Source organism: Numenius arquata, chromosome 5 (genome assembly GCF_964106895.1).
Source record: "Numenius arquata chromosome 5, bNumArq3.hap1.1, whole genome shotgun sequence".
In the NCBI taxonomy this organism is placed as follows: Eukaryota; Metazoa; Chordata; class Aves; order Charadriiformes; family Scolopacidae; genus Numenius; species Numenius arquata.
The window spans coordinates 2,988,712-3,016,678 of record NC_133580.1 but is presented as its reverse complement, the minus strand read 5'-3'; the positions used below and the strand labels follow the sequence as shown (position 1 = coordinate 3,016,678).

Genomic DNA, 27,967 nt, shown 5'->3' with positions numbered 1-27,967 from the left:
GTTTCCGAGCAGTCTTGACATCGGCATCTATATTGTCCCCAAGTCAAGTAGTGGGTGCAGTGATATTCCACTTCACACTCTTAAACCCCCACAGAGCAGAGAGTTTAACTGCTGAGCTACAGGGACAGTCGTGTGCTGTGAGCCAGAGGCTCAAGAGACAAAGCAGGATAGATTCCCGGTGGCTTTCTGAAAATCCAAACAATTAGATCCTCTAAGTGGGTAAAGTCCTAACCTCGCCAATGCATTTTCCCCCTGGGATAAGGGTGAAGCTGGATTTCACCCCATTGCTTGAAACAATTTCAGAAGTGCCACTGTTTGACATGGTTGGCAGCAAGCTCCAACAAGTGTAAACTGAGCTGCCTGCTGATTTAATTCAGGAGAAATGTCATGCAGGGCTCGCACCGGTGCTATAAAAAGCCATTGGGAAGTTGGACTTCAGAAAGAGCACTTGGCACTAGGTGACCCAGAGCAACCACCAGCCCAGCCTCACACACAGCAATGACCCTCTACAGCCCCTCCATCAGGAGGCACCAGCAAAGCTGAACTTCCCAGGGAGGAGCAAGCAGAAACCTTGGGAGTGTTTCCGTGGTCAGCTCGGAGCTGTGCTTGGAGAAGAGGAAGAGTGGGAGAGGAGGAAGGGGTGCCCTGCACTGAGCAGCACCAGCTCCACTTGGAACCTTGTCCCACAGCAGCCTGAGGGATTCCAAGCCATCCCAGCAGAAGAGAAAACACCGAGAACAAAGGCACATGAGCCCAATTTTGGGACCACTGTGCGTCTCCCTGGCCAGGACTCAGCTCAGGAGAGCTGGGAGCCCAGCAAGCGCATCCCCGAGGAGCAGGTAGAGGCTGCGAGGTTGTCGCCCGCCCCACCAGCACCCCCAGCCCGGAGCTGCAGGCAAAGCAGCACCTTGCGGCACCCCGTGATGTCATTCAGGTCACCCTGCACATGTAAACACGGCTGGCGGGGTGCAGCCGGGACACTCGACTTCCTCCTGACAGCACGGCTGCACTTGGCTGGGTTTCTGCCCGAAAAGGTAAGGCTGCTTTTAAGCTCTCTCTTTTGAGATCTAGAACCCAGGGAAAACAGCCTGCGCTGGTTCCTACAAAAACCTTGCGCTCCTCGGGCTTTTTCTTAGGGATTGGCTCTTGCCAGGAGGAGATCTGTGGTGCTTTGAGGCTTGAAAAAAACAGCAGCCCTCCTTGCGCGCCAATCCTCTGTACGAACGCATGGAGGAGTGGAAACAGCGGCCGCGTGAAATTGCTGTCGCTAGAGAAAGCAAAACGTTAGAGCGTGGGCAATTAGCGGTTCTCCAACTGCTCTCCGGTGGCATTCCTAGCCACAATTTCTTTTTTTTTTTTCTGCCTGGTTTCTCAGGGAATATCTTTTATTTTAAAATCAGACTTGACAGTAAGGGAAACTTGCAAATCTGTTTTTTCTAGCGGTGATTTATATTGCCCTTAAAAAAAATATCTACACGCTGCCTGTCTTTGTGCCATCCAATGCTCTTTGACCGAATTGCAACAGTAGGAAATTAATATTAGTCAGGGGGACACAATATGACAAAAATAGCAAGATTGCTTGGACTTGGTTTTGTTTTCATTAATGAGAATCCTGAGGCAGTTTTAATGTGTAATTCAGACTGCAGTCTCCGGTCTGGATTGAAACTTAACTTACTTCATGGCCTGGAGCTTTTAAACTGTGCTTTGTAAAAGGTGGTTTAGGGATAGGCTTGCATTCCCTTGCAGCGGCAGCTCAGGGAGCTCAGCAAAATGGCACACAGGCAGTTTGGCAATTATAGACAGGACTCAGAGTGGGTGGACCCTGAATCTGAGATTTCTTAAAGTAAATCAAAAGGGAGTCTCACCGAAGGTGAGTCAGTAGGTCAGATCTTGGCTTGCCGCGTATTTATGTAGGAGAGAACTCCAGCAGCAGGCTGGAGCAGTAGGATGTGTGAAGTAAGAGTGTGGTTTTTGTCCAAGGGCATGTTTTCTGGTGTCAAGTGAAAGTGCTGGGACCTTGGATCCAGGGCAAACCTCACCAGCCATGGGAATCGCATGCCTGATGCCAGTCCATCCGCGGGACAGCCCTGGCCCAGGCTGGAGCAGGGGCTCCGGCGAGGCTGCCGGCATCCCGCTGACTGCGTGCCCTGCTCCTTCAGCTGCCAGAGCTGCAGAAGTGAGAATTAGACTAGGGCTGCAAATCGAAAACAGCTCCTGACAACACATCAGACAACCCAGATCTGCTTTTTTTTGGTGGAAGAAAACCAGAAAAAGTACCCTTAACTGTAGAACTTTCCAATTCTGACTGCGGAGGTTTCACACTGAAGTGTGAGTGCAATAGCATGAGATGTTCACATCCATGCAATGGGGGCAGAGTTTAGAGGCATTTGCATTGAAATCAAATCAATTAACCTGTCTGCTGATGGGCATGCCAGAAAGATCCAGGACTCTGGAATGACATTCCTGTACTTCTCGGTCCTATCAAGATGAACATCTTTTTCCTAGAATTGCCATGTTTAGTTTCCAAATGCCTGGCTATAAGTAATAACATGCACCCTTAATTATGTCCTTACTGCGACAGCCTCAGAAATACAGATTCCAATTAAAATGTAAAAAGCAGTAGCTGGCTGACACTGTATTTATTTACTACCAATTTTTCTTAAAATTTCCTATTCTGAAAACAACGTTGCAGTAGGAGCTGCCTCCCTGTGAGATGTAAATAAGCCCTGATAAAATCTGATGGAGCTTTTCAGCCTTCTACCTTTGCTGTACACACATCATGCAGGAAATTACTTTGCTTTCTTAATGGCTTTGGAGACCTGATTTCAGACAGACATTCTGTGGTACCTCTGCGTGTCTGTTTTTGTGCGCAGGTGGGAAGATAAGGGGACAGTGTAGGACTAAGCTTCAATCTGAACAAGAGACGTGGGAGGAAGAGCAGAAACACAGTCATTTTGAAGTCCCCTGTGCATCTGCCTGGGTGCATTTTGTCTAAAGAGATGGTTTAATCTCGTTAGGTTTTTATGACTCTGTAATTAAGTCAGTCATTCTCAGAAAGCAGCCTGTTCTGATGAGCCAGCAGACATCACCCATGTATATATTAACTGTGTTAATGCTTCTGGTCAGGTCATCCTGCTCAGTCCACTCCGTTGTAAATGGCCTGGCCCCGAGTTCATGGAATGCAAAGGGGAGACTTTTTCTGACTCCACAGGCCATGTGTCTCCTGTTCATCAACCCTGGTGTTACACCTGCTCGGGTGGTGGGGATGGGACACCACCTGCATTTCCACAGGTTGGGTTGTATTACCTTTTGGTTCCAAGGTTCAAAGCAGCTCCCTGGTCTCCAACAAAGCCCAGCTTTTCAGGATGCTTCTACCTGTAAATACGAGCAATATGAGAACTACTCCTGGGAACATTTTTTTTCCCTAACAACAGTCATTCAGCAACCCGAGGTTTTTCAATTTGGGATCACCCTAGAAGATGGCAACATGAACCCATGACAACATAATCACACCACTGCCTCTGCCTCCAGCCACTCAGACAGCCCTGGTCCCTTGAGGGTTAGAAAACTACCTTAAAGAGGAGGCCAAAGAAATGAAATCTTGATTAACTCTGACACCTTGTGGACAATTAGCAGATGGAGAGGAAGCCCGAGGGAGAACCTCTCCAGGTGGGCTCCACCACGGTCTCAGTTGGCCCAGCCCTGTGCTCACCTGCACGGCTGGGCACAGTTTGACGCAATCGGAAAGGGATGGCTGAATTCTGACATCAAGCGTGTGCACTCAGCATCACCCTCGCGTTACAGCAGACACATCCTGGACGTGCCACTTTGCCCTAAATGGCTCTATTTAGCGGCCAGTTTGAGTCAGCAGCCTGAACTTGATTATTCTGATTGCTGACACTGCGGTCGGGTCCTTAGCTGTCACATGAAATGTAAATAAGGGCTAACTGTATCTAGGGACCTCAATAAGCAAACTGACTATTATGACTCATTTGAACTGAAGAACACCCATCCACTGCCCAGCATTTAAATATGAGCCTGTCCTTAACATAGAACATTTTGCAAATGTGTCTAATCCTCTGTGGTTTCAACGGCCACCTAGCACTTGTGGTGTTGGGGGAGCACCAGCCAGTCAGCCTAACCTCGACACCCGAGGGACACCAGGCAGCTAGTAACTTTGAAAATGGCTCTTTAATGGCTTCATGGCAAAGTGGGTGATCACCTGAAGGGACAGAAATGGGACACAGTGAGCAGGGCTCTAATTGAAGACAAGGGCAGAGGACAGCATGTCCAGCTAGAGATGCAGGCGAACCAGGTGGAAAGAGATCACAAACCTTCAGAGCGCCAGAAATTCACAGCACTCTCAAGAAATGGGACATAACCCGAGTTTACTGCTCTGAGAAGCAACACCCTGAGTGAACACCCCAGTGCTCAGCTCCATGCCCCGTCCACTCACTGTCCCAGTGCCCTAGCACCAGAAAGGAGAACAGGAGGCCTCCAACATTGCCTCTCAGACCAGTGGAGATAAGGCCTTGGGCCAGATGCATCTCTCCCTCTCGTTTCCAACACCTTTTGAGCCCTCTTCCCTCTTCATGGACATGTTCTGGCCTTGTGATAGGAGCAAGGCTGTGGTGTCCTGGGATGGGGGCAGCTGGAGACACCCCACCACAGAGCAGAGCATCTCATCCCAGAGCTGCCTTGGAGTGAGGGTTTCTGTGAGCGAAATTTAGACTGGAGGGATTGCCCTGGGGGGACAAAACCAGCCTGGGAGGTGTGCTCTGAGGCACCTGGTCTCCATGTGTTCGTCCCATCTTGGTGAAGGAAGGGGATTAGATAGAGGGTTTCTCCACTGCAGCATTTCTTTGATGCTTGGTGCAACTAAAGGATGTAGCCCAGTTGCTAAAGCTGAGAGTGCTGCTGGAGATAAACATGCAGACCTTGCTTTTTGAAGACCGTGAGAAAATGTAAGACAAGTGTAAAAAGAAACGCAAGAAACTTTGCAGCAACATCTGTCTGGGGAGCCTGCGGGAGCAGTGGTTCGGTGGCCCTGCTCCCCGTCAGCATCAGCCAGAGCTACTGCACCCACGGGTGAGGGTGGCTTGTGTCCCATCCTGGGACCTTGCCACGTCTGGGCGTTTCTGGGGCCTGAATTACAGCCCTTCCATAGCAGCCCTGAACAGTGTCGGTACAAACTGCCAAGTCCAAGTACCGCCATGATTAACAAGCTGAAAAAACAGCTATTTGTGTTCTTTGTCACTTGAGAGCTCTAAGCGCTACTCTTTTTTTTTTTTTTTTTGTAACTTGAAGGAAAAAAACATTAGTAACAGGGTATGAGTTACTAATATCTACCTACAGAGACACTTTTTCTGGCAAACGCCCCTTGCCAGTGGTGCAGGAAATGAGTCAGAAGGAATGAATCAGTGTCTGCAGTGCCACATGAAATAGGAAGCTGATATTCAATTTTAACTGTTGTATTAGACACAGGAGGGAATCACTGTAATGAGAATTACGACCCTATGGGGAAATACCTGACAAAACCAAACTCCTCCTGCCTGTGCTGTCTTAGTGAAAACAAGTCCTGGTTACAAAAGCTGACAAAAGAAAGATGGCCCAACAGTTCAACATGTGACATTTAGCCATTCCTATTTATCTGAATCAAAGGAGAGCCAGAAATTGGAAACATCTAAAAATAAAATTATATGATGGTAAAAAGTGTTCAACTGAGGCCGCCAGGGTGATGAGAAATGGAAGCTGGTGATCTGATTAGGTCTCTGCTTATTACATCAGCTTAAATACATGGCAGCAGACTTCAGGAGCACTGCCTGCGCTTCTAACAGTCAAACTTCTCGAGCCTGCTCCCTGTGGCCCTTTTCCACATGGCCTGTCCCCATCATGCCAGAGAAGGTGGATCCATGAGGTCCACTGATGGGGTCAGGAGAAATGCCACCCTTGCAGTGCCTAACCTACAGGTTCGGTGGTCGGCACCACATTTTGATGGTTGGGCCATGGGGTTGCTCACCCACTGAAGCTGGGCTATGGCACACCTACCCAGAGACCAAATCACAGATGACCTTGAGCCGCCAAAAGGATAGGCAGCTTTTCCTGCTCCTCTGTTAGCAGTAAGGCACATGGTCACCCATGCTTATGGCACTCAGACAGCCCAGCAAGGGGACTGACACAACAGGGATGGTTCTTCACCCCTGTGTGAATAGTGAGAGACCTCCAAAAGGGCACCTCTGAAGAAGACAGCAGGATGTTTTATACAGAAGACATTTCCAAACCTCTACTTTGTACCGAACAGTCAAATAGGAAATGCAAATGTGAATATCAAAAGCTCTTGCAGTGCTTTTGCCTTTACAGCCCCTGTTTTTGCTCTCTACAGGAACGACCCATCCACCCTATACCACAGCAGATGTTTCCAGCAGCCCAGTCATGATGCAGAGCAATCATACCTGCTCCAGTCACAGTATAACATTCAAAAACAGCCTGTACGCAACCACTTACACCATCATATTCATCCCTGGCCTCCTGGCAAACAGCGCTGCCTTATGGGTCCTGTGCCGTTTCATCAGCAAGAAGAACAAAGCTGTCATCTTCATGATCAACCTGGCCATGGCCGACCTGGCTCACGTCCTCTCGCTGCCGCTGCGAATATACTACTACATTAACTCCACGTGGCCTTTTGAGAGATTCCTTTGCTTACTGTGCTTCTACCTGAAGTACCTCAACATGTACGCCAGCATTTGTTTCCTCACCTGCATCAGCATCCAGAGGTATTTCTTCCTGTATCAGCCGTTCAGAGCGAAGGACTGGAAGCGGCGGTACGACATAGCCATCAGCGCCGTGGTGTGGCTCTTCGTCGGGGCAGCGTGCTTGCCGTTCCCCATCATGCGCAACATCGGCATGGCCAACAACACGAATACGTGCTTTGCCGACCTTGAAGTCCGGCAGATCGACAGCAAGGTGGCCACCGTGCTCATGACAGGCACAGCAGAGCTCTTTGGGTTCATCGGCCCGCTCATCATTATTTTATTCTGTACTTGGAAAACAAAAGATTCTCTCCGAGGCTTTCAGATACCGATGCAAAACAGCAGCGAGAGGCGGAAGGCTTTAAGGATGGTTTCCATGTGTGCCATTGTGTTCTGCGTGTGTTTTGCACCGTACCACATCAACTTCTTTTTCTACATGTTGGTGAAAGAAAACGTCATTACAGACTGCTTCCTAAGTGCCATCACGCTCTACACCCAGCCCTTTTGCTTATGCCTTGCGAGTCTGGACTGCTGTTTGGATCCGATCCTCTATTTCTTTATGACTTCAGAGTTTCAAGACCAGATATCAAGGCACAGCAGCATGGTCATCAGGAGTCGGCTCATGAGCAAAGAGAGTGCCTCATCAATTAAGGAGTGACAAGAAAGCCAGCTGAAAAGAATTAAGATATTTCATATGAGATCTGGGACTGTTCTGTGATACTCAATTACCAGCTCCATTGTGGAAGGTCCTGCAAGTTTACTTGGGCGATTTTTGTGGCAGTGGAAATCTTTTGATACATAGAAGATAAAACTCTGTTTAAGATCGATGTGCTGGAAGCTAATGAGCAACTCAACTGGTGTGACTACACCTACGGCTGTGCCACCCAGGCCTGACCTCCCTGGACTAGAAAATATAGGAGGGAGCGACAAAGCTTTTGCTAGGAGATGGTGGAAAAGTCTAAGGAGCTTTTCTTCTATTTTCCCTACTCCATGGCTCTATGATCAAGCCAAAGACAATCCCACATCCATCCACTGACATCCGCTGAAGTGTCATTGCTAAAAACACGCAAAGTATACAAGAATCTGAAAACGGCTAGTAACAATAAATGGCAGTTTTGGTCTCCAGACTCAGGGCTGCAGACGTGAAGGTTGGCAGCTTGCTTCAGCAGAGCAGCCCTGGCTTTGAGTGCATCCCATTGGTCACCAAACTTACCTCCGCTTCACCCTTCCTGCACTGTCCATCCCGCTCTCATTCATTAATTCTTTCTCACCCTTAATTTTGCTCCTTAATTGCTGACACATCCCGTAACTTGCGCCTACAGCTGGTGCAAGACCCTCTGCTCCTCAAACACCCCAGAGAGTGGGACCTTCCCTTACTCTGATTGACTTTCTTCCCCTCCGAGCTGCCCCTGGGGCCAAAGAGGGCATCAGTAGGTGGCCTTCGCCTTCGGACCCCGAGGGGCAGGACCACTGGGAGCGTACTGCAGGCTGGGCACAGCCGGACTCGGCATCGGCACCGTTGGATTTGATGATGCTGGTGGCACCGTTCAGGTCCTCGCGTGGCTTCTTCAGTTCAGAGGTACCTGTGATGGATCCACTCCGTGAAATCTCTGCTCAATAGATTCAATTGATACGTCTTTTTAAAAAGAGAGGTGTGCTCGCCATGGTGATTTCACTAATAGAATGTAGGCTAATTTCTTAACTAAATTATTCATCGTGATTTTTTCCACTAGCTCCTCTCATGATCTTAGTGTTTACGTTTTTGTTCCTTCGTTGGCTATGAAGACAAGAAAAGCAGTAACAGGAAAGGATGCCATTGACCCCTTATTTTAAATTAGTGACAGCTCTTCGGCCAAGCTCACCCACTTTGTGTAACTTCAAGGGTATCCTCATGACAGCTGGGGTTGTTTTGGCTGAACACAGGCACTGATTTACTGCCTTTAAAATCTTCTGTTTTTTTCAAAAAGAACGTGTACAATTCTCAGTAAGCACCAGTGGCAGTAAGACCAGTGGTCTTACATGTTTCTGCAAAAATAGAAGAAATACCAGCAACACTTGCTAAGTGTATTTTAAATATAACTACTCAGCTCCCAGCTCAGCCAAAAATTTTCTGCATATTATGTTTTCCCACTTGACTATTTTACAATCAAATGAGAAAAAGCAAACAATAGCTAGGTTTAAAACACCATTATACTGGAGTTCCTCTAAAAGGCAGCGAACTTACTGATTAAATACAATGAGCTTTTGCAGTTCTTCTCTCATTTGTGAGAAGACGATTATGGGCTACAGTACAATAAACTTAATCTTACATGTAGATAAGTGAAAACACCAAACTATGCCTATCTGAAGGAAGTAACTTTCACAGACAGAGTATTATTGCAGGTTTCTCTGGTTTTCTGTTGAGAAAGCTGCAGACTAAGCAAATAGCTCATATCCCGCTGAAGTCAATGGAAATGTTTTCTCCAATTTAATTGGCGGTTTGTTATGTCAATGATACACACACTCGTTTACACGCTGCAAGCAGTCCCTTTAAAAATGTGACCAGAGGCTGATGCTCAGGTACACTGTTAAACGTGCATAAGGAAATGTTTGTTAATTAGCAGTTTTCTCATAAGCTAGATGCTGTATAAAACCGTCAGTGAAAGAGAATTTCAATGGTTATTTTGAGGATTTTTATGGACCTTGATCAACTAGAATGTGACTGGAAGCTGTTTACTGTGATTTCTTTCTCGTACGATTCTCCATTTGTCAGGTGAAAACAAGTTTGAAAGCACTGTTATGGTAACTATGTAGCTTGTCCTACATTTTTTTCTTTCCAAAAAATTGATGCTTAAAAAATAAACACATTTTTGCAAACATAAGTTGAGTTTCATAGTTACCAATTATACCGAGAAAATTGAATGGGATCAGCTGCTCCTTGAATCAAAGGGTTCAAGTGATGGAGGGCATCAACTTTTATTACTCTTAAACAGATGTCTTCCTTGTCTACAGAAAGGTTTTCACCCCACTCTAGTATGACTGGTGTTGATTTTTACTGTATTTTTTAAAACTACAACACTTACACTGGATTTGGAAGTATTTTGGGGAGAGAAAGGTCCTCCCTGGGAATAGCTGTGGTGCCAGTGGTCCCTGACCGGGTGAGGAGGCGTGACTGCTATCATCCTTGCATGCAGTCAGGACTGCAGAAACCACCTCTATCTCATTCAGCAATCATTTCGCAGATCCAAATCTACACAGTTTTAAACAGCCCTCACACCATTGACAACATGACTAGAAAAACAGAAATTGGTCACCATAGTCCCCTACATACTGAAAGTTATAATGTGGACCCAGCATGGGAATACCTGCTCCAGCATCTGAATGTCCAAAGAGCGGTGGTGGCTCTCCCACTCAACTTTAACAAAATTTGGCGGCTTTATGAGGAATAACATTCCCTGTCACCACGATGGCATCCCCAAGTACCTCAGCTGCTCGTGTCCTCCCCCCATCTTCCTGCCTCACTCACCCTCTGAACTCCCTTAGACCTCCCACAGAATAGTCCTTTTTACATATTGTAGCCCCAGCCTGTGAGGAAAAGTCACAAACTCAAAACTTTTGCCTTTCAAGTCATAGAATCATAGAATGCTTAGAGTTGGAAGGGACCTTAAAAATCATCGAGTTCCAACCCCCTGCCCTGGGCAGGGACACCTCCCACCAGACCAGGATGCTCAAAGCCCCATCCAGCCTGGCCTTAAACACTTCCAGGGATGGGGCATCCACAACTTCCCTGGGCAACCTGTCCCAGTGCTTCACCACCCTCACAGCAAAGAATTTCCTCCTAATATCTAATCTAAATCTCCTCTCTTCCAATTTAAAACCATTACCCCTTGTCCTGTCACTACATCTCCTGACAAAGAGAGTAAAATCACTTTGATGTGCAGGAGGTTGACAACCTGGTCTAATGGTCTCTTCTGGCACATGGGAGAATGTATTGGTTTTGGCTGGGATAGAGTTAAGTCGTCTGTGCAGTGCTTGGTTGCCGGATGGGGTTGAACCACAACGGAAAGTTAGCCAAGATGGTCATGATGGCGAGTGAGCCCAGAGAGCAACAACTCAAAGTAAAAAAGAGATCAAGGAAAACTTGTAATCTACTGAAAGCATGTAGAAAGTCAAAGGCTGCCAGTTTGGCCTCCACAAGCCTATATGTGAAACTCAAACATTTTAGTTCATGTCCTCCAAAACCTCAGCAGTGTGTCTCAGGAGAAGAACAGTCAAATCCAGAATTACTGTTGAGAAGGACAGTACTATGGTTGCCCTCACAGCTGGGAGGTGCTGGATGCAACACAAGACCCGGCGCTGCAGGTGTTGGCTTTGCCTTCCAGCACTCTCACGCTTTCAAAGGCACAATGTGCCCAGCTCCGGTTCCTGTAATTCACCCCCTTTCCTGTTACCACAAAACATGTTTATTATTTTGACAAGAGGAAATACGATGTCACGATGTTGCTCCTGGATTATCTCTTGCGCTGGTCCCACTGCCCAGCCTCAGTGGCTATAAAAAGAAGCCATCCTTCTTGGGCAGACACAAAAATAAGTCTTTCACCAGAGATGCCACAGAAAGGCAGAAATTAACCCAATTAAGAGGCTGGGTACAGCTACGCAGGTTGGTGAAGGATGGATCTGATGGGCTCCCCTGGCACCTGGTCCTGGAGCAACTCTATGTCAAGCCTCATCCCGAAGGGAACTGCTCAGGGTGGAAGTGCGGTGAGGTCTCCGTGCCACCCACACCGACAGCAGCGCACGTCCCCAATGGCACATCCCCAGGCAAAACCATGGCATGACATATTCTCCTTCTCTTGCACACAAGCCATTCACCTGTTAGCAAAAGAAAATGTGTTTCTTTGCAGTGCCAGCAAAGGGTCTCCCCATCACTGCTATCAGAGGTCCAGTAATTCCTCTCCTGCTTGAGAAAGGGCCCTCCCACACTTGACAGCAAACGTCTTTGGAAAGACCCCCATGGGATTTAATTCCTTTCTGCAGCCTCAGGTTCTGAGCCGCAGGATCTCATGAGTACCTCGGCTTCATTTTCTTTCCTTAAATGGAATTACCGGCTCTCCACACAGAGGAAAAACAAAACATGCTGTAAATGCAGGATAACAGCTCAACAACCAGGAGCCAGCTCAAAATTACAAAACCCCTTCATTGCGTTTAACAGATTTCGGGGCCATGACTGGTGCATTTTGACCAAAAATGCTGGGTCTGTGGATTACACAAGGGCTTAGCTTGAAAAGGTAGGGAGCGACCGACAAGTATTTGCTGTAAAATAAATCAAAGCTTCCCAAAACGTTACTCCTGTAGAGGCCACTGCACAGTGGTGAAGGAGGACTATGTGCCACGGGTCATCAGGGACTCACCCAGCCCCACGGGCCACGTGCCGACAGCTCCGCTCGAGCCATAGCAAGTCTCTGCACAAGGGTGAGTTGCTTTGTGTGAGTAAAACCTCCTCCTCCTGAATGGCCCGCTGTTTTTCATACATCCTTCAGGTGCATCCTGTCAGATATTTCTAAATGCTGAGCGCTTAAAGAGATGCTGATGGTATGCATTTGGCCGCCTGCCCACAGGATACCAGGCTAAAGGCGAAGACGACCTTTATCTGGAGGCCTTAGATAAAGTCTCACACTTAAATCCCTTTATGTTAAAAATCCCTTTGTGTCTTCTGCCTTTGAAAGTATAGTGTAAAATTGCACGTTTAGTGTCGGTAACGAGCCAGAAGAGCAGAAATGCTAAATAAAAATACGCACACCATGGAAGAAGAATGGAGAGGTTGGTTGGCTGGTTGGTGTACGTTGAAGGCAAAGGCTTGAGGCTTGTCAATCCATCAACTTCTCACAACCAGGAAGGCTTAGATCTTCTGCAAAAATACAATAAAAAGCTGATGAGCAGACGAAGGACCCGACATGGTTAGGAGCCCTGAGGTGGGAGTCTCTCACTACCGTCTGACACTCACTGACCTCTCCTTCCCCTGCAGCCCTGCGGGAAACACGTACCTAAAAATAAGGCTCAGAGATGGCTGCATACAGCACTGGATGTGTGCGGTGGACACAGAAGTAGGATGTCCTAGGCAGGATATCCTGATAAAACAGCCACTGCACTTTGGGATAAACCTTTAACCTCCGGAGAGGGATGGGGCGCGGTGCCAGCCTCCCTTCTGCGAATCTGGGAACGTTTTGCAAATATACAAGAGCTGTTCTTTCTTCCAGGGATCAGCAGCAGCTGCTGAAAAAGGTGCACAAGAAGAAAAGCTGGAATGATAAACAGCTCTTGCATCTTCCAAATCACTTTGCTCTCAGCTGAGATGAGAAGCATGGGGCTTTACAGGTACTTATTTGCCAGTAGGCCACATTTACATGATGGATAAGCAAGTGATAACGAAGAAGCCCATAAATATGTCTGTAAAGGCTGGTGTATGAACTGGTCTTGCCTGTGCCTTCATGAGGATGTTGACCAACAGACTTAAGTAACTGCATCTCCACTGACCACAGGACACTCCAGGTCAAGGATCCTCTTCATCCTCTACACCACTGTCGTGAAGCACCACTTCACAGCGCGGGAGCATGCTCAGGTCCCCGTGGTCACCATCGCTGCCAGCACAGAGAAACCCCGGCCATTGCACAGCCAGCAGAGCTGGTGGGCTCAGCTGCCATGGGGAAAGATGTCCACTTGATCCCATACCCTGAACTGGCGACTTATTCTGCAATTAAATGTTATAATAGCTTCCTTCTTTCATTTCTCTCCCACAGTTATGTTTCTGTAAATTTTGCGGGGTCAATTACAGAAAATGGATGAATAGAGGAAGAACAGTTCTATTTATACATTACCTACAGTAAGGAAGGGAAAGGCGCCAACACCCAGATTATCTCCGCAAGCCCTGGGCTGTGAGGTGTGACACCGTATATCGCATAAAACCGTTCAGCTGGAAATGAGGCAGCTCACAGTAAGTTACACTACAATATCTGCCTGCCGGTTTTCAGCAATTCAGAAAGAAGGTCATGCTTAGCAGGCAGTAAAAGAACTAAAAGTTATATATATATATATATATGGGAAAGGAATTAAAGGAGGCAAAAAAAAAAAAAAGAAACTGGGAACGATGCACATTAAGGTTTTTTTTAAACAACAATATTTTTGGAAAATCTCCACCTTAAACCATCATATTATTTCAGAAATAAAGTCTAAACCCTTAGCTTCAGCCTATAGCCTTGATAGTCTGAGGCTAACCAAATTTCCAAGAAAATGAAGGAAAATTACTGCCTTCCAGTAACTTACACTGGCACCGTTTTCAGTTTTCCTTCAGCGAGCACTTATTGGAAGATACTTGCTTCTGTATTTTATAGTTTTTAAGGAAGCAAATGACAAGTGACTGGGGCAGAAGCAGCTCGACCTGAGGACACCGTCACCTAACCCAACTTCTGTGCAAAGGGGAGGAAAGAAATCCGTGCCCGAGGTCCCTGTCGCCCGGCAGTTGGAGCAAACGACGTCATCGCCTTCCCAGTTGTTTTAACGTCATTAGCTGTACACGTTTTTGTGTGGCGAAGAGAAACAAAATACAGGATTTCCTGTTCTGCAGCCACTGTACTGGGCTGCAGATGCCGGCAGGAATCCAGCGCTCCGAAAACATGTGGAAGTTTAACGAGGAGCCGCTGGGGCTGGGATTGCTGCGAAAACCGGTAGGAAATAAAAGCAGAAAGCTCGCTCCTCCCGCTCTCTAGCATGGATGTCACCCCCCCGAAGGATGGGAGCCACAGAAAGGTAAGCTTGATTTCTGCTGTGTGTTTTCTTCAGTAGATTGAAGCTATTGCAGTTTTGAGCAGCATTATCACTTTTTTTTTTTTTGGTTTTCCTCCTTCTTCTTCAAGAGATCTTATCAGGCAGAAGCTGGTACAACATCCTCAGCAGCTCCTCACTGTGCCCACGTATTTCTGTCTCGCTTGTCTCTGAGGGGTGGGTGAGCAGAGCTCAGTGCATCCGAGCAGGCTGCTGTGTACATGGGGAAAGCCTTGTTTTACCCAAAATACTTCAATTTATTTATTTTTTTTTTGTTACTGACAGAAGCTGCCATAACTGACCAGCTCTGTTTGCGCATTTCCTATTAGTGCCTAGATTAAACAAACAACATTATTGCTTAAAACACAAATGCCAGAAAGCTTCCACTACTTCAAATCCGGAGCTATTTTCAAGCCAAAAGTGGATTTCTTTTTTTTTTATATATATATATATTTTTTTTTTTTTAAGATTGCTTTTCCCTCCAGCATCCCAGGCTTCAGCAGGGTTGAAGGGAGGCAGCTCCGGAGCTGGGGGATCTGGGCTCTCCCCAGCCACCCCTGGAGCACAACTTTAGCCTGGTTTAATCCAACCAGCCCATGGAAAAGATGAGGGCGAGTTTGCCAGCGAGTCTGGGAGTAGTAAATGCAATACCACAGCGATGTGGGGCTGGGTGGGGCGCAGGGTGATTCAGAGTAGCCAGGCAATTTCCAATAATGACAGCCGCATACGCCTCCAGGAGCACATACTGCTGATGTGTTTTAAAACACACGGGTGTTTTAACCTCCTAATTAATTGTAAAGTTACTTGATGTTTAATGAATTGCAGTGCTACACCCACAACCAGTGGTCTCACGCCTCTGGCAGCGGCACCAGTCTCCCCTTTGTAATTTCAGCATGCAGCTGGGTAAAACTCAGCTTTATCACTTAAAAGAAGCCCCCCTCACTCCCACCTGTGTATAAATCCATGACATAGGAAAACAATCAAGGAACGGCAGGGAGTATTTTGTACAAGCTTTATAAAGTCGCTGAACAAAACCCCTGCCAAAGCCCACGGGAGCATTTCTGCCCCGACACCAGCATCACCGACAGCAAAACACAAGGGGACCTGGAGGACCTTGGGGCAAGGTACAGGCAGGAGGGAAGGTGAAAACTGAAAAACAATAACAAATAAAAAAATCCACCCTCTCAGGAAGCATTTTAGTGAACAAGCCATGGCCTGAGCCCGGGCCAGCAGCATCTCAGCAGGGAGCTCCCTGCTCCTTTCCTGCCAGGTGCCCTGACAAGCTGTGTCACCTAAAAACTGAGTGTTAGGTACCAGGAGTGACATCCAGGTCCCCCAACGAGAAATAGGTACTCTCAGGGAAAGCCAAAAAAAAAAATGGAAAAAAAACCAGCAAGGAGGCTCCCCACAGTCACATCTGCAGGGACAAGGTTTAGGATTTGGGCTGAGACGCATGGTAGGGAGGAGATGGTAGGATAAGGATGCTGGGGTACTCTATAACCCTTCTCACAAGCCCAGACCAGCAAGTGTGATCTCTGTCACTGGAAGGCCATGACAACAGCTGGGAATAGCGGTATTCCCCATGCTCCCTGGCAGTTTTCCCTCCCTGCTTTCTGCAGGGGTGTGAAGACAAGGTGTCCTACCACTGCTTTTCCAAGATTAAACAGACTCGGTGCAAACGGCACCGGCCAAGAGCAGGACCAGCACCAAGCACGAGCCCCTCGTGGGTTTTCAGGCAGGTGAGGAGCACGTGGGGGTTCTACAGGGACCAAAGGGGTTGGTTTCCTGCTGTCCCCGTGGGGAGGTGACAGATGTCCCCACTCCCCTGCCTTGTCCTGGCTCGATGGAGAAATCGGAAGCCACTGACCCGGGGCTGCTGGCTCAAGGAGAGTCAGCAGCCAAAAGGTGCCCCAGCCCCACAGCCCAGGCTCTGCTTCAGCCTCGCTCCTTTGTGGCCAAAACCCTGGAGAATCAGCAATGGGAGAAGAGAATTTGGCAAGGGCTTGGTTCAGAAACCAGGACATAAGCCCTGCATGGGCACAGAAATGTGGGTAAATGCTCCCACCCTTCCTGTATTGCAGGCTGCTGGCTATATATTTTATATAAATATACATATAACATTCCTCCTGAAACTGGAAATGTGACAACCCCCCTGAAGAGCTGCCTAGGTGAGGAGGAGCAGGGTAGAGGAGCCTTCATCCCACGCCTCAAAGCAATACCAGGCTCTGCACAGAAGCCCGGTCCCCACCATAAGCGATTACCTTTTAGAAACCGGTCCTTGCGGGAAACAGCACCGCTGGCTGCTTCTTAATTAAATGCCACTGTCAATGGGCTCGGTGGCCACAGCAAGAGGTGCTCAGGGCTCTGCCAGAGCAGGCTCTGCTCTCCCAAACGGGAAGCGCAGGCTGCGCGACACCTTGCAGGCAGCTACAGGCTCCGTTTCCAAGGGGAAAATTACCCTGTTTTGTTGTAAACGATGCTCCAGGCCCTGGGTTTGTAACCTGCTGGTGCCGAATCCCTTCTTCCTGAAAAAACAGACCATTTCCCTGGGTGTTGTGCTCACAGATGGCAAAATCCATCACCTCTTCAGAGAGCTGCACGAGTACCTGTGAACTCCCCGTGACCCACTAATACCCTCAGCGCTGGCTGGCCGAGGTGAAATGGGTAAATAGATGAAAAGAATTTCTGCCCTAACTAAAAGGTAGATGTATTTATCTTCCTTCACGTCCTGAACTGTTGCTGGAGGATAATTTCTGTTGCTACAACATGATGTCTGCACAATGTGCCATGAGTGCCGGAATTGGGTTAGCAGGACCAGCAGAGCAACTGGCGTGTGTTCGGCCAGCTATTAGCTTATAAATCCAGCCTTAAATCTGGAGCCAGAGCCCTGATAGATCTGTCTGCACCTCTCCCTCTGGGCTCCGCTCGGGTCGGCTGCCTGCCAGCACCATCGTTTGCTGATGCTAATTATTGCCCTCGCTGCCGATTCACATCAGACCACTGCACAGATTCAAAAGGACTGCGTCTAGACCCATTTAAAGTCCCTATTTATTTACAGTCCGACCGAAATAGCTTGTAGACATATCAGAGAGCGCTAATTTGATGGGGGTTTGACAGAAAACTATAAGCAATAAAAGTGGTCTTGAAAAACCCTGAGGAGTCGAAGCAGCTCTTTGGCATTGGCAATAAAGAGATTAACGCTACGGAGCTCAACTGCGATGTCACTGTAATTGTGGCATCACTTTAGGGGGTGGCAGGGTCTGAAATCCTGCAGAGCACATCTGAAAGGAGCTGGGTGGAAGATGCCCAGGATCACTGCCTGTAAGCGGGGTCTGGATCTGCACCTCTGCACCCTCCCCAACACACACACATCCCACCTTGGACACACACCTGCACACACACACTGTACACACACCTACACGCAACTTATTCTTCTGTACTGAAGCACTTTTACTCCATGTGGGGAAATACTGGGAAGTTTTTGGCTTTACATCATCTGGTTTTACTCCTGACAGAAACCCTCTGCCCACCTTAGTTGCCCCATGAGCAAAGAGACTCAGCTGAGATGGAGACCAACGTGTCCTCTGGGAACTGTACCGATCCCCAGATGTCCTTCCAGTCCACCCTGTATGCAACCACCTACACCATCATTTTCATCCCCGGCCTCCTGGCAAACAGCGCTGCCCTGTGGGTCCTGTGCCGCTTCATCAGCAAGAAGAGCAAAGCCATCATCTTCATGATCAACCTGGCCGTGGCCGACCTGGCTCACGTCCTCTCACTGCCCTTACGGATGTATTACTACATAAACCACACCTGGCCATTTGGAAACTTTCTTTGTCAGGTGTGCTTCTACCTGAAGTATCTCAACATGTATGCCAGCATTTGCTTCCTCACCTGCATCAGCATCCAGAGGTACCTCTTCCTCCTCCATCCCTTCAAAGCCAAGGACTGGAAGCGGCGGTACGATGCGGCCATCAGCGCTGCCATCTGGCTCTTTGTGGGGGCAGCGTGCTTCCCCCTGCTCGTGGTGAGGAGCCCAGCCTTGTCCAAAAGCACAAACACATGCTTCTCAGACCTGGGGGTGAAGCAGCTGAGCCCGGGAGCCTCCATTGCGATGGTGACGGTGGCCGAGCTGTTTGGGTTCGGCATCCCCTTCGGCGTCATTGCTTGCTGCACTTGGAAGATGTGGCAGTCCCTGCGGGAGTGTCCAACCCAACTGCAAAACACCAGCGAGAAGCAGAAGGCTCTGCGCATGGTCTTGATGTGCGCGGCCGTCTTCTTCATCTGCTTCACCCCCTACCACATCAACTTCCCTTTCTTCATGATGGTGATAGAGAACATCATCCAGGACTGCGCCGTCCACAGGAGCACGCTCCGCTTCCACCCCATCTCCCTCTGCCTGGCGAGCCTCAACTGCTGCCTGGATCCTGTCCTCTACTACTTCATGACCTCCGAGTTCCAGGACCAGCTGCTGCGCCACAGCTGTGCCGCCCTGCGGGCTCGGTTCACACGCCGCGGGAGCAACCTCTCCATCACCGAAACCGGCCATGACATTCGCATGAAGAAGAGAAATCTTCCACGCTTTAAGTTTTGGTCCCTTCCTAAGTTCTTTGGCCGAATAAACAGCATGGAAATCCCCCCGATGCCACCCGATGAGCTCCTGCTGGAATCCATCTCTTGAAACATAAGCCATTTCTGTCCGTGTAGGTGCTTCTCATAGCTTGAGTGAAGATTGCGTTAGGTCTCCAAACACGTCATGAATTACACTTGTGTGCAACAGATGCCAGGATCTGACCTAGAAGGACATTTTAATGAAGAAAAAAAACAACCAAGGTTTGCTGTTTGTGTTGTTGCTGCTGGGGACTCTTTGCCTTATCATGATGGAGAACTTTGTATTGTTAAAATACCCGAAACAGCCATCACTGATGCCAGTATTTCTCCTGTGCTGAACTGCAGCCAGGTTCGGGTCCCTCTCACTCCCGTTGTTTCAGTGCTTCTACATATTTGTCATTTTTGAAAATCCTCCTGAATCCTGTGTTGTGAGCAGGCAGCTCAGCCTCAGCGCAGCTCAGGGAGGTAGCACCAGGGGAGTTTCAGCCCCAGCTGCAGGTACCTGCAGCCCATGACGACTTGCAGCATCCACCACACTTGCGTGAGGCTCTACATCAGGACAGTTAATTCTCTCCATGTAAACTGAACCTCTTTCCATTGCAAAAAAAAAAATAATATAAATCATCTGGACCTAATCTAGCCTAATCTGGACTGCAAGAGTACCTATACCAAGCTTATGTCAAGCAAAGAGTATTAACCTATAGCCACATCAGTGTTAAAGGGAGTTCTCAAACAGATCCTGCTATTGAAAAAGGCACCCAGAGCTGAGCAAGGGAGGGCGCCTGGCTCCCAGGAGCTACGGGATGCTCAGCTGATGATGGGGGGAATGAATACTTGGAAGACAGACTGTGACTGGATATACCACGAGCAAAAAGGATGAAGGATGAGGGACATCTCCCAGGGCATGTTTGCTCACAGAGAGCCCAGGGCGAGTTGCAGAAGGGAGGACTAATAGCTGGCATTGCTGTGTCTTGTGTTGTTGTTCAGAGTCTTGTGTTATTTGGCATTCTGCTAAAGCCTGTGGTCGTAGAATAAGATGTTACCCAAGCCTCTCAGTTTTGCTCTAAAAATCAGAAAAGGTCCCAGCCCTCACTGGGTACTGAGAAAAGTTTACAAAACTGACCCAAGCGCATCCTTAAGGCTTCAAACTTGGGAGGAAATAAAATGATCTCAACACGTATTTTAGCATCGTGGGTATTATTTTATAAGTGCTTGTAAATAGTCTCATTATGCACCACGTCTGCTCTCAGAGCAATGGTACAATTTGCAGGGGGGTCACCCCAGTTTGGGGCTCAGAGAGGCCCCGTGGCCACCGCAGCGGCCAGCGCCAGGGCTAAAAGGTTTCCTCCTTGTGGGCTACGGCATCGATGACTGCAACGCCAAAAAACCCTGCCAAAAAGTAAATGTAGGCAGAGGAGGTTTGATAGAAAACAGCTTTGCCGATGTTTGGATGCACATTTCCAACCCGTGCAGCGTTTCTGGGAAAAGCAGGCGGTGGTTTACCCCCACGTTGCCAAGGCTGGTCACAGAACGATGAGGGGAGACGCAGACAACCTGGAGGAATTTGCTTTGGTACTTACAGCGTGCCAGAGACTGGCAGAAAACACTGAGACGGGCAGAAAACATGCTGCCCTGCAGCTCGCTCTGTCCTAAATCTCCTCTCACAAAAAAAAAAAATAATAAATAAGAATAAATAAGAATAACAAAAGGACATGTGTTCCTTATTTGCCTGGAGAAGGCTGGGGGGTGGGGGGGGGGGGGGGAGGGAGGGAAAAGAGTTTTCAGGGCTGAAAAAAAAGCTGCTTCAGATGGCACAAATCCAGCAGCGTGTGCAGGAAAAACAGGAAACCCAAGCAAAAGCTCACTGATGCCGTGGCTGGCAAAACCCAGCTCCGGGCAGCTGCCACAGAGAGGACAAGTGACACCACCAGCACCTTAACTGGGAGCGTGTTTTTAACCTGTAAGTGTCTTTTGGGAACAGCACAACCCCGAGGAGCTGGGGTGGACGTGTAGACAGCCCTCAATAACCACAGCTAGATATTTATAAGTCCTGCTGACCGACCGCAAAGCCCGTACTGCAGCTCCGACCTTACCGGCAGCCCCAGCTCCAGGTTTCCCAGTAACTCCAGTTACCGCTGGGACTTTGTCAGCTTGTTTTCAGATTGCACAGCTTTTCTGAAGCTTCTGCAACGCAGCTTTCCCCTTCCAAAAAGGAAAACAGGAAAAAGAAAGCAAACCAGAAACTCTCACTAATCTGTCACTTGGAAACACAACAGCAACCCTGACTCGGGCTGCCCCTGCCGCCCCGCAGGCCTGCCTGCGCCACGGGTTGCATTGGAAATACAGCAGAAAAAAATCCCTTTCTGGGTGAGATGTGCCGAATAGCAAGGATTTTGCTGGGTTTTACACAAACCAAACCCTGAGGAAACATCCTTTTCCAGTGCAGACCAGTGCTTTCCGCCCTTCAGAGGCCACAAGACGCTTGCCAGCCCTCCCGTTTTATCACAGTTCACCAGGTTCCACCACCACAAACTCCCTGGCTGGGCACCAGGACCCAAACCGTGGGGATTTGGGGGTCAACGGGAGCTCTGCAACCTGGATGCTGCATGGAGGAGGGGCGACAGACGGGGATGCTGCTGGTCCCCAGTACAGAGATGCAAGAGCTGAGGGGGCTGTGGGGGGCAGCAGGTCAGAGCAGGCTGGGGGATGTCTGGCTCTACAGCGTCCCTAGAAAGATTTAGGTAAAAAGCTGTGATGTTGAGGATTTTCTTTGCCGAGGCCAAGGTGTCCCGGTTTGAAGTAAAACCGAACCAATTTTCTGTTCTGTAACTTTACATCCCAGCTAGGACTCCTCTAACTCTCTGAAATTAACGGCATATTGTGGAGAAAACTGCTCGTTCTCAGAATGATCAGCCCAATGTTTGTGCTCCATGCCAAGGGATGGTGTGCAGGGAGGCCCTTGCTTATACTTACTGCTATAACAACCAAGGGCAGCCAATTTCCTTATTTGCCCCCTTAGAGGGTCGGAAACGGAAAAAACGTAGAGGGGTCACATCGGTGGGGAGGAGTGGACAGGAGAGGTGACCCAAACCTGACCAACTGGGGTATTCCATCCCATCTGCCCCATGCTCAGTATAAAGGCTGAGGGATCAAAGGGTCAACCCTCTTCCTGCGATGGCCGACATCCAGAGAGGACTCTGTGTGTTCATCTGCCTTTGATCCCGATCCATGTGTTCTTGACTCCAGAGCTAGAATCCAGTTCCCATTCGTCACTGAGTCCAGTCTGGGACTGCCCCAGTGCCTGCCGGTGACGTGACTGTCATCCTGGGAGCTTGATACGGTTTTGTATATATTGTATCTATTTCATTATTTTCTTCTTTATTTTTATTTTAATATTAATTCTTCATTAAAGTAGTTTAGTTCATTCTAAACTTCTGAATCTCCTTATCTCTTTCTCCTCCTCTCTCCTCTTTTAGGGAGGGGAAGGGGAGGAAGGGCCATCTGTCAGTCCGGTTTTGGTAAATTCAGCCGAAACCACGACACAAGGTGTGAGCTAACGTCTTACAAGGGAAAAGCTCAAGGTTGAAGACAAGGGAGAACAAGGGACTGGGAGCTGACGTGTGGGGAAGGAGAAGGTAGGGTGAATTTTTCAGGATTTCTCTCACAGCTATTACCTGTGGGCATTACATCTTTTATCCACATGGCAAAAAAATCAGCCAGTAACAACCCGAGGGCTGTGCTTTAGCCTCATTCATTTTCAGGCAAAGGAAATTTCCAGGTAACTCCAGACCCTGGCCACGCTCTCACGAGTGGGGCCAGTTGCAACAGCAGCCTTACCCCGGGCACCCTCGGTCCCCGTGCCATCCTCACCTCTTCATACGGATGAATCCACAGCAGGATGCTCTGGGATCGGATGCCAGGCATCTTCAGCCAGCCCAAGAGCTCACACCCATAAGCTGCTGGTGAGGATTTTGGCTGTGGTAGTCTCCTCCCCAGCAAGACATGCCACCAGGAGGGCTCCAGAAACACCCTCATGGGAAAGGTGAGGGGCTGCAATTAATTGTTCTACAGGGCTTAATTCTCTACAACTGGCTTTGACTACAACTGCTTAGTTGCTTCTATGTATGTGCGTCCATCCATATGCAGATACACCCCTGCACACACACTACACTTACATACCTAAAATTACGCAATATTTAGGAATATCCAAGAACTCATCTCTTGTGCACAACACTTTCTAGGGCCCCACAAGAAAGAGAGAAGATCACTTTTCTCTTTGCTAAAAATACCTTTTTCCTCCCTCCATGACCACATGCTTCCAGCCCAGCCCCAGCAAAGTGACTTTGCCTCTGGAAAACCACTCAGCCCTCGGCAGAGCTCGCACCACCCACCCGGTAGCGAGACTTGGACTCTGCTGGTTTTTGGCACAGGGCTGGTGGCCACCACTGCTGGCAACGAGCTGCTGCTCCATCCACCCACCTCACGGCAGAGAGAGGGGAAAGGGCTGCACCTGGAAGAGGAACAAACACACCGACAGCTTCAATTCTGAGCGCTACCTAAACCCACAGAAAGCAAATTTTGCTGCTGCAAACCAAGCCGAGCCAGGGAGCGATTTTCCAGACAGTCATGATTTCATCAGACCCGAGTCCAATTTTTTGATCCAGTGGCTCAGCCAGCAACACCCTGTGAAGGCCAAGTCACTGGTGCTCAATGTGACAGCCCCGTTTTAGAGACCCAGGGACGTCCATCAGTCCCTCCCGTGCTGCAGAGTCCTCTACATGGCACAAGGGAGAGGGTTTGGGGAACTCTACGTTAACGCCACGGCCACGTTCAGCACTGTAGGGGTTAGCTCTCCTCCAAGAAACAGCCCTCAACCTTGCAGCAGCCAGCAAGTCCTTTCCAGCAGGAATAGCCACACTAATCACTCAGTCTCGCTCCTCTTAATGGGGCTTTTTTGCTGGTTTTTTGGTTTTGTGGTTGATTTTTTTTTTTTTTTTTTAAAGAAACTTTCCCTGCTGTAGGCGGATAGGGCAGGCATGGGGGCTGGGGAGAAAAACCCAGAACTTTTTGGCCCCTGGTGCGGTGACAGCAGCACGTCTGCACCCCTGGCTCCATGAGAGCCTTGTTCTTTGGAGAACAAGTCTGATAAGGAGCGGCTGAAGGAGCTGGGGGTGTTCAGCCTGAAGAAAAGGAGGCTGAGGGGAGACCTCCTCACTCTCTACAACTCCCTGAAAGGAGGTTATAGCCAGGGGGGGATCGGTCTCTTCTCCCAAGGTGATAGGACAAGAGGAAACGGCCTCTAGTTGCACCAGGGGAGGTTTAGATTGGATATTAGGAAAATTTTTTTACACTGAAAGAGTTGTCAAGCATTGGAACAGGGACATGATGGAATCATCATCTCTGGAGGTATTTAAAAGCCAAGCAGACATGGTGCTGAGGGACAAGGGTTAGTGATGGGTTTTGTCAGTGCTGGGTTGATGGTTGGACTCAATGATCTGAAAGGTCCCCTCCAACCCAGACAATTCTATGAAGCTGGGAGCTGTGGGTGAGAGCCCATCACACCCACGGGCAGTGGGGCTAGGGTCCTGTGCCTGCTCCCACCCTTCCCCAGGCTCCTCCTGGGTCATCACCGAGCAAAACATCACCAGCCACGTGGAGAGCAGACAGACAAACAACCTATTCTTCGGAATTATTTCTGTTAAAGACTGTCAGTGCAGACCAGAAATACCTTAGCTGTTTCTGTCTGAGGATCTCCTACAAGGTCATGAAGCTTAAATGAACTGGAAATTTACATTTTTATTTTATAAAAATTGGAAGTATAAGGTAAAATATAATTAATGTAAAATAAAAATATAAGATAAAACTTTATCTGTAAAATAATTGCTTTTTGAGTTGGTCCCAGTTCCAAGTTCTCCTGATTTTTGATGGCCTCAACTATGGCAGGTTTGGGGATGGTCCGGCCAACGCTGCTGCTGTGCACCCTGTACCAGGGAACAGCACGGTTCGGAGACCAACATTCAGCTGCCGCTAAAGGCGAGCTGGGGAAGGCACCCTTGGGTTCCCACCCACGCACCCTAAGAAGGGGCTGAGCCATGGCACGCAAGGGCTCCTGGAGTGACGGGAAGCAGGATGGATGCTGGCGGCGATGCACGCCGGCTGCACGCAGAGCGTGGCACCAGCAAAACAGGATATGGTTATGCTCTGAAAGGTGTTTTTGATACAAAAAGTCTATCCGTACAGTAAATACACTCGCTGCCTGAAGCACAGGCTATGCTTTCTTCTAAATAGGCTGGCTTCTGCAGAAATGAAAGTGCAAAACTGAGCATCCATCACACACATTCAAGCAGGAGAAGAAAACAAGAGATCACCTTCAGAGCCCAGGTGCTGTTCAGCCATAGAGGGGTTGGTATCACTTTTATTCTTGGGACCGTTCTCAACTCTGCTGTCTATTGAAGCGGTGTCCGGACAGTCCCCCACAGTCCCCTTTGCGGAGGCAGGGGGGTGCCAGGGTCACACAAGGGAAGGCTGGTGGGGCAGGGGCAGAGCCTGGAGGCAGCTGGGTTTCACATCACATCATTTTGGAGGAGGTGGGTGGGTAATAAAAGGTTTTTCCTTAAATCACTACGGTGAAAATACCTTGCAAAGCATGAGAGCGCACAGCAGAGGCAGCTGCCGGGAGGCGCTGGCAGGCACCAGGAAAACTTTGCATCCCAGATCCCACTGCAATTACGGAAACGCTCCAGGACTAATGTGAACCGAGCTGGCAGCCTCCACTGAGGTCTCAGCACATCTCCCAGGAGACTCCGCCACACCAACAAGCCTTGTTTAAGCAATAAACCCCAAACCTCCGCAGCTTCTAGTCCAAAAGCATCAGCAGATTAATCCATCCCCGCACCCAAGGGGACAACTCTGCGGCAGAGATCCCACAGTGCTGAAAGCTCTAGCTCCCACACAAGATTAATTAAGGCACATTAAGTAATCAACAGGCTTCAAAAAAAAAAAAAAATGGCTAGAAGCTTTAACTAGTAGGATTATTAGCAGCTGAAACAGGCAAGCGCCTGCGTGTTTTGGGAGGCACAAGCTGCAAAGCCCCAGCGAGGCGCTGTGCCACCGCAGGGACGACAAACCTGGCACCCCGTGAGGCTATAAAAACCCACGAGGTGCCCAAGGGATTAATTTCCTATTAACCACAATAAAAAGAAGTACAGAGAGCTGCAAACCCCTGCTACAAGCTGGAATTGTTATACGAGTAAATCAATAGTGCTTTAAAGGGGTAGGTGTCACCGAGTCCCTGGTAGCTGCTGGAGCAGGTGACGGTGTGGTGGGGACACCGCAGTGGAGGGCACAGCCTGGTCCCTGGGCACCCGTGCGACCCTTCTACAGAGCTGCAACCCTCTCCACAAGGTATGCTGCAAAACATTGGGACTGTTTAGTATGAGGAAGAGGAGGCTGAGGGGAGACCTCATCACTCTCTACAACTACTTGAAAGGACACTGTAGAGAGGTTGGTGCTGGTCTCTTCGCACAGGTAATTAATGACAGAACGAGAGGGAACGGCTTCAAGCTCCAACAGGGTAGGTTTAGACTGAACATTAGGAAAGAATTTTTCACAGAAAGAGTGATCAGACACTGGAACAGGCTGCCCAGGGAGGTGGTTGGGTCACCATCCCTGGATGTGTTTAAGAGCCGTTTAGATGTGGTGTTGGGGGATATGGTGTAGGGGAGAACTTTGTAGTGTAGGGTAGATGGTTGGACTCGATGATCCCAAGGGTCTTTTCCAACCTGAATGATTCTATGAAAATAAGTCCTATTCTCCTGACCAATGAAATATGAATATGCAAGAGATTAATAGAAGCAAATTTAAAAGTTGCAAGTAATTTTAGGTTGAATTCCTACACAAATAGTTAAAAAAAAAGTCACTTTCTCAAAATAACCAATTGAATTAAGAATCCTCAATCCTTCCTAATCTTAAAAAAAAAAAAATAAAAAAATAAGTGTTTCTAATACTTCTTGAGCTAGAGTCCCCCAGATGGATAACTGCAGAAGTGCTGCTTTTTAAAGTGGTAAAATCACACGGGCAGGCAAGCAGCCTGTGCCATGGCCAGCACCACCCTCTGCCGACAGCCGAGCACCCAGTGGGGACAGAGCTGGGTGGCCCACGGTGGCTGGGGAACGTGGTGATGGGTGACACCCCTTTATGGCACAAGCATTCATATGGAAGGGAAGCATCCTCGGCTCTGGCCCTGGATTGCTCTGCCAAGGTGCAGAAATCCACTAAATTAGAAAATAATGACTGTGGAGAACACCTGCTTTTGGGGAAGCCCGAACCGGACCATGATCAGCTTCAGTGTAACTTTGTGAAGCCCCCCCCAAAGTGCTGGGTGCCACGACCCACAGCGCAGGGGTAAAAAACCATCCAGATGAGAGGGAAGGAACCTTTCCCAAAAAGCTGGGGAAGGGAGAGGAAAAGAATTGATGAAGCATCCAGCTTCACCAGCCTCATTAGCTCTGTGTCCTGAGCAGAAGGGGGCTCTGCGAGCAGGTGTTGGCCCATGGGACCCTGCCCTGCTTCAGCCAGGGCATTGAGACCCCAGTGCCCCCCACCACCGGGGAAGCTGCTGGGGTGACAGCAGCCTCCCAGCAAACAGCAACTGCCGTGCCACGGCGGCAGTTTCCAAAACACCCCAAAACCAGCAGCGCCTCTACATATATATATGTATAAAAATAACCATAAAAAAAAGAAGGAAGAGGGGTCGAGTCGGGCTCAGAGGAGGGCAGGAGGAGTGGCAGAGCCGGGGAGGGCCCCGCTCT

General features: G+C 48.8%; 2 protein-coding genes across 2 annotated transcripts; both read left to right on the top strand.

Moving 5' to 3' along the window:
* The first annotated feature begins 6,393 nt into the window (after positions 1-6,393).
* Positions 6,394-7,407, top strand: P2RY10 (P2Y receptor family member 10). The gene has a single exon (XM_074147868.1). It carries the CDS (start codon positions 6,433-6,435, stop codon positions 7,405-7,407), a length of 975 nt encoding a protein of 324 aa, XP_074003969.1. The 5' UTR covers positions 6,394-6,432.
* Positions 7,408-14,351: 6,944 nt separating this feature from the next.
* On the top strand, positions 14,352-19,758 carry LOC141464721 (putative P2Y purinoceptor 10). The gene is made up of 2 exons (XM_074147794.1): positions 14,352-14,531; positions 18,062-19,758. Exon 2 carries the CDS (start codon positions 18,112-18,114, stop codon positions 19,225-19,227), a length of 1,116 nt encoding a protein of 371 aa, XP_074003895.1. The 5' UTR covers positions 14,352-14,531; positions 18,062-18,111; the 3' UTR covers positions 19,228-19,758.
* Positions 19,759-27,967: the final 8,209 nt, after the last annotated feature.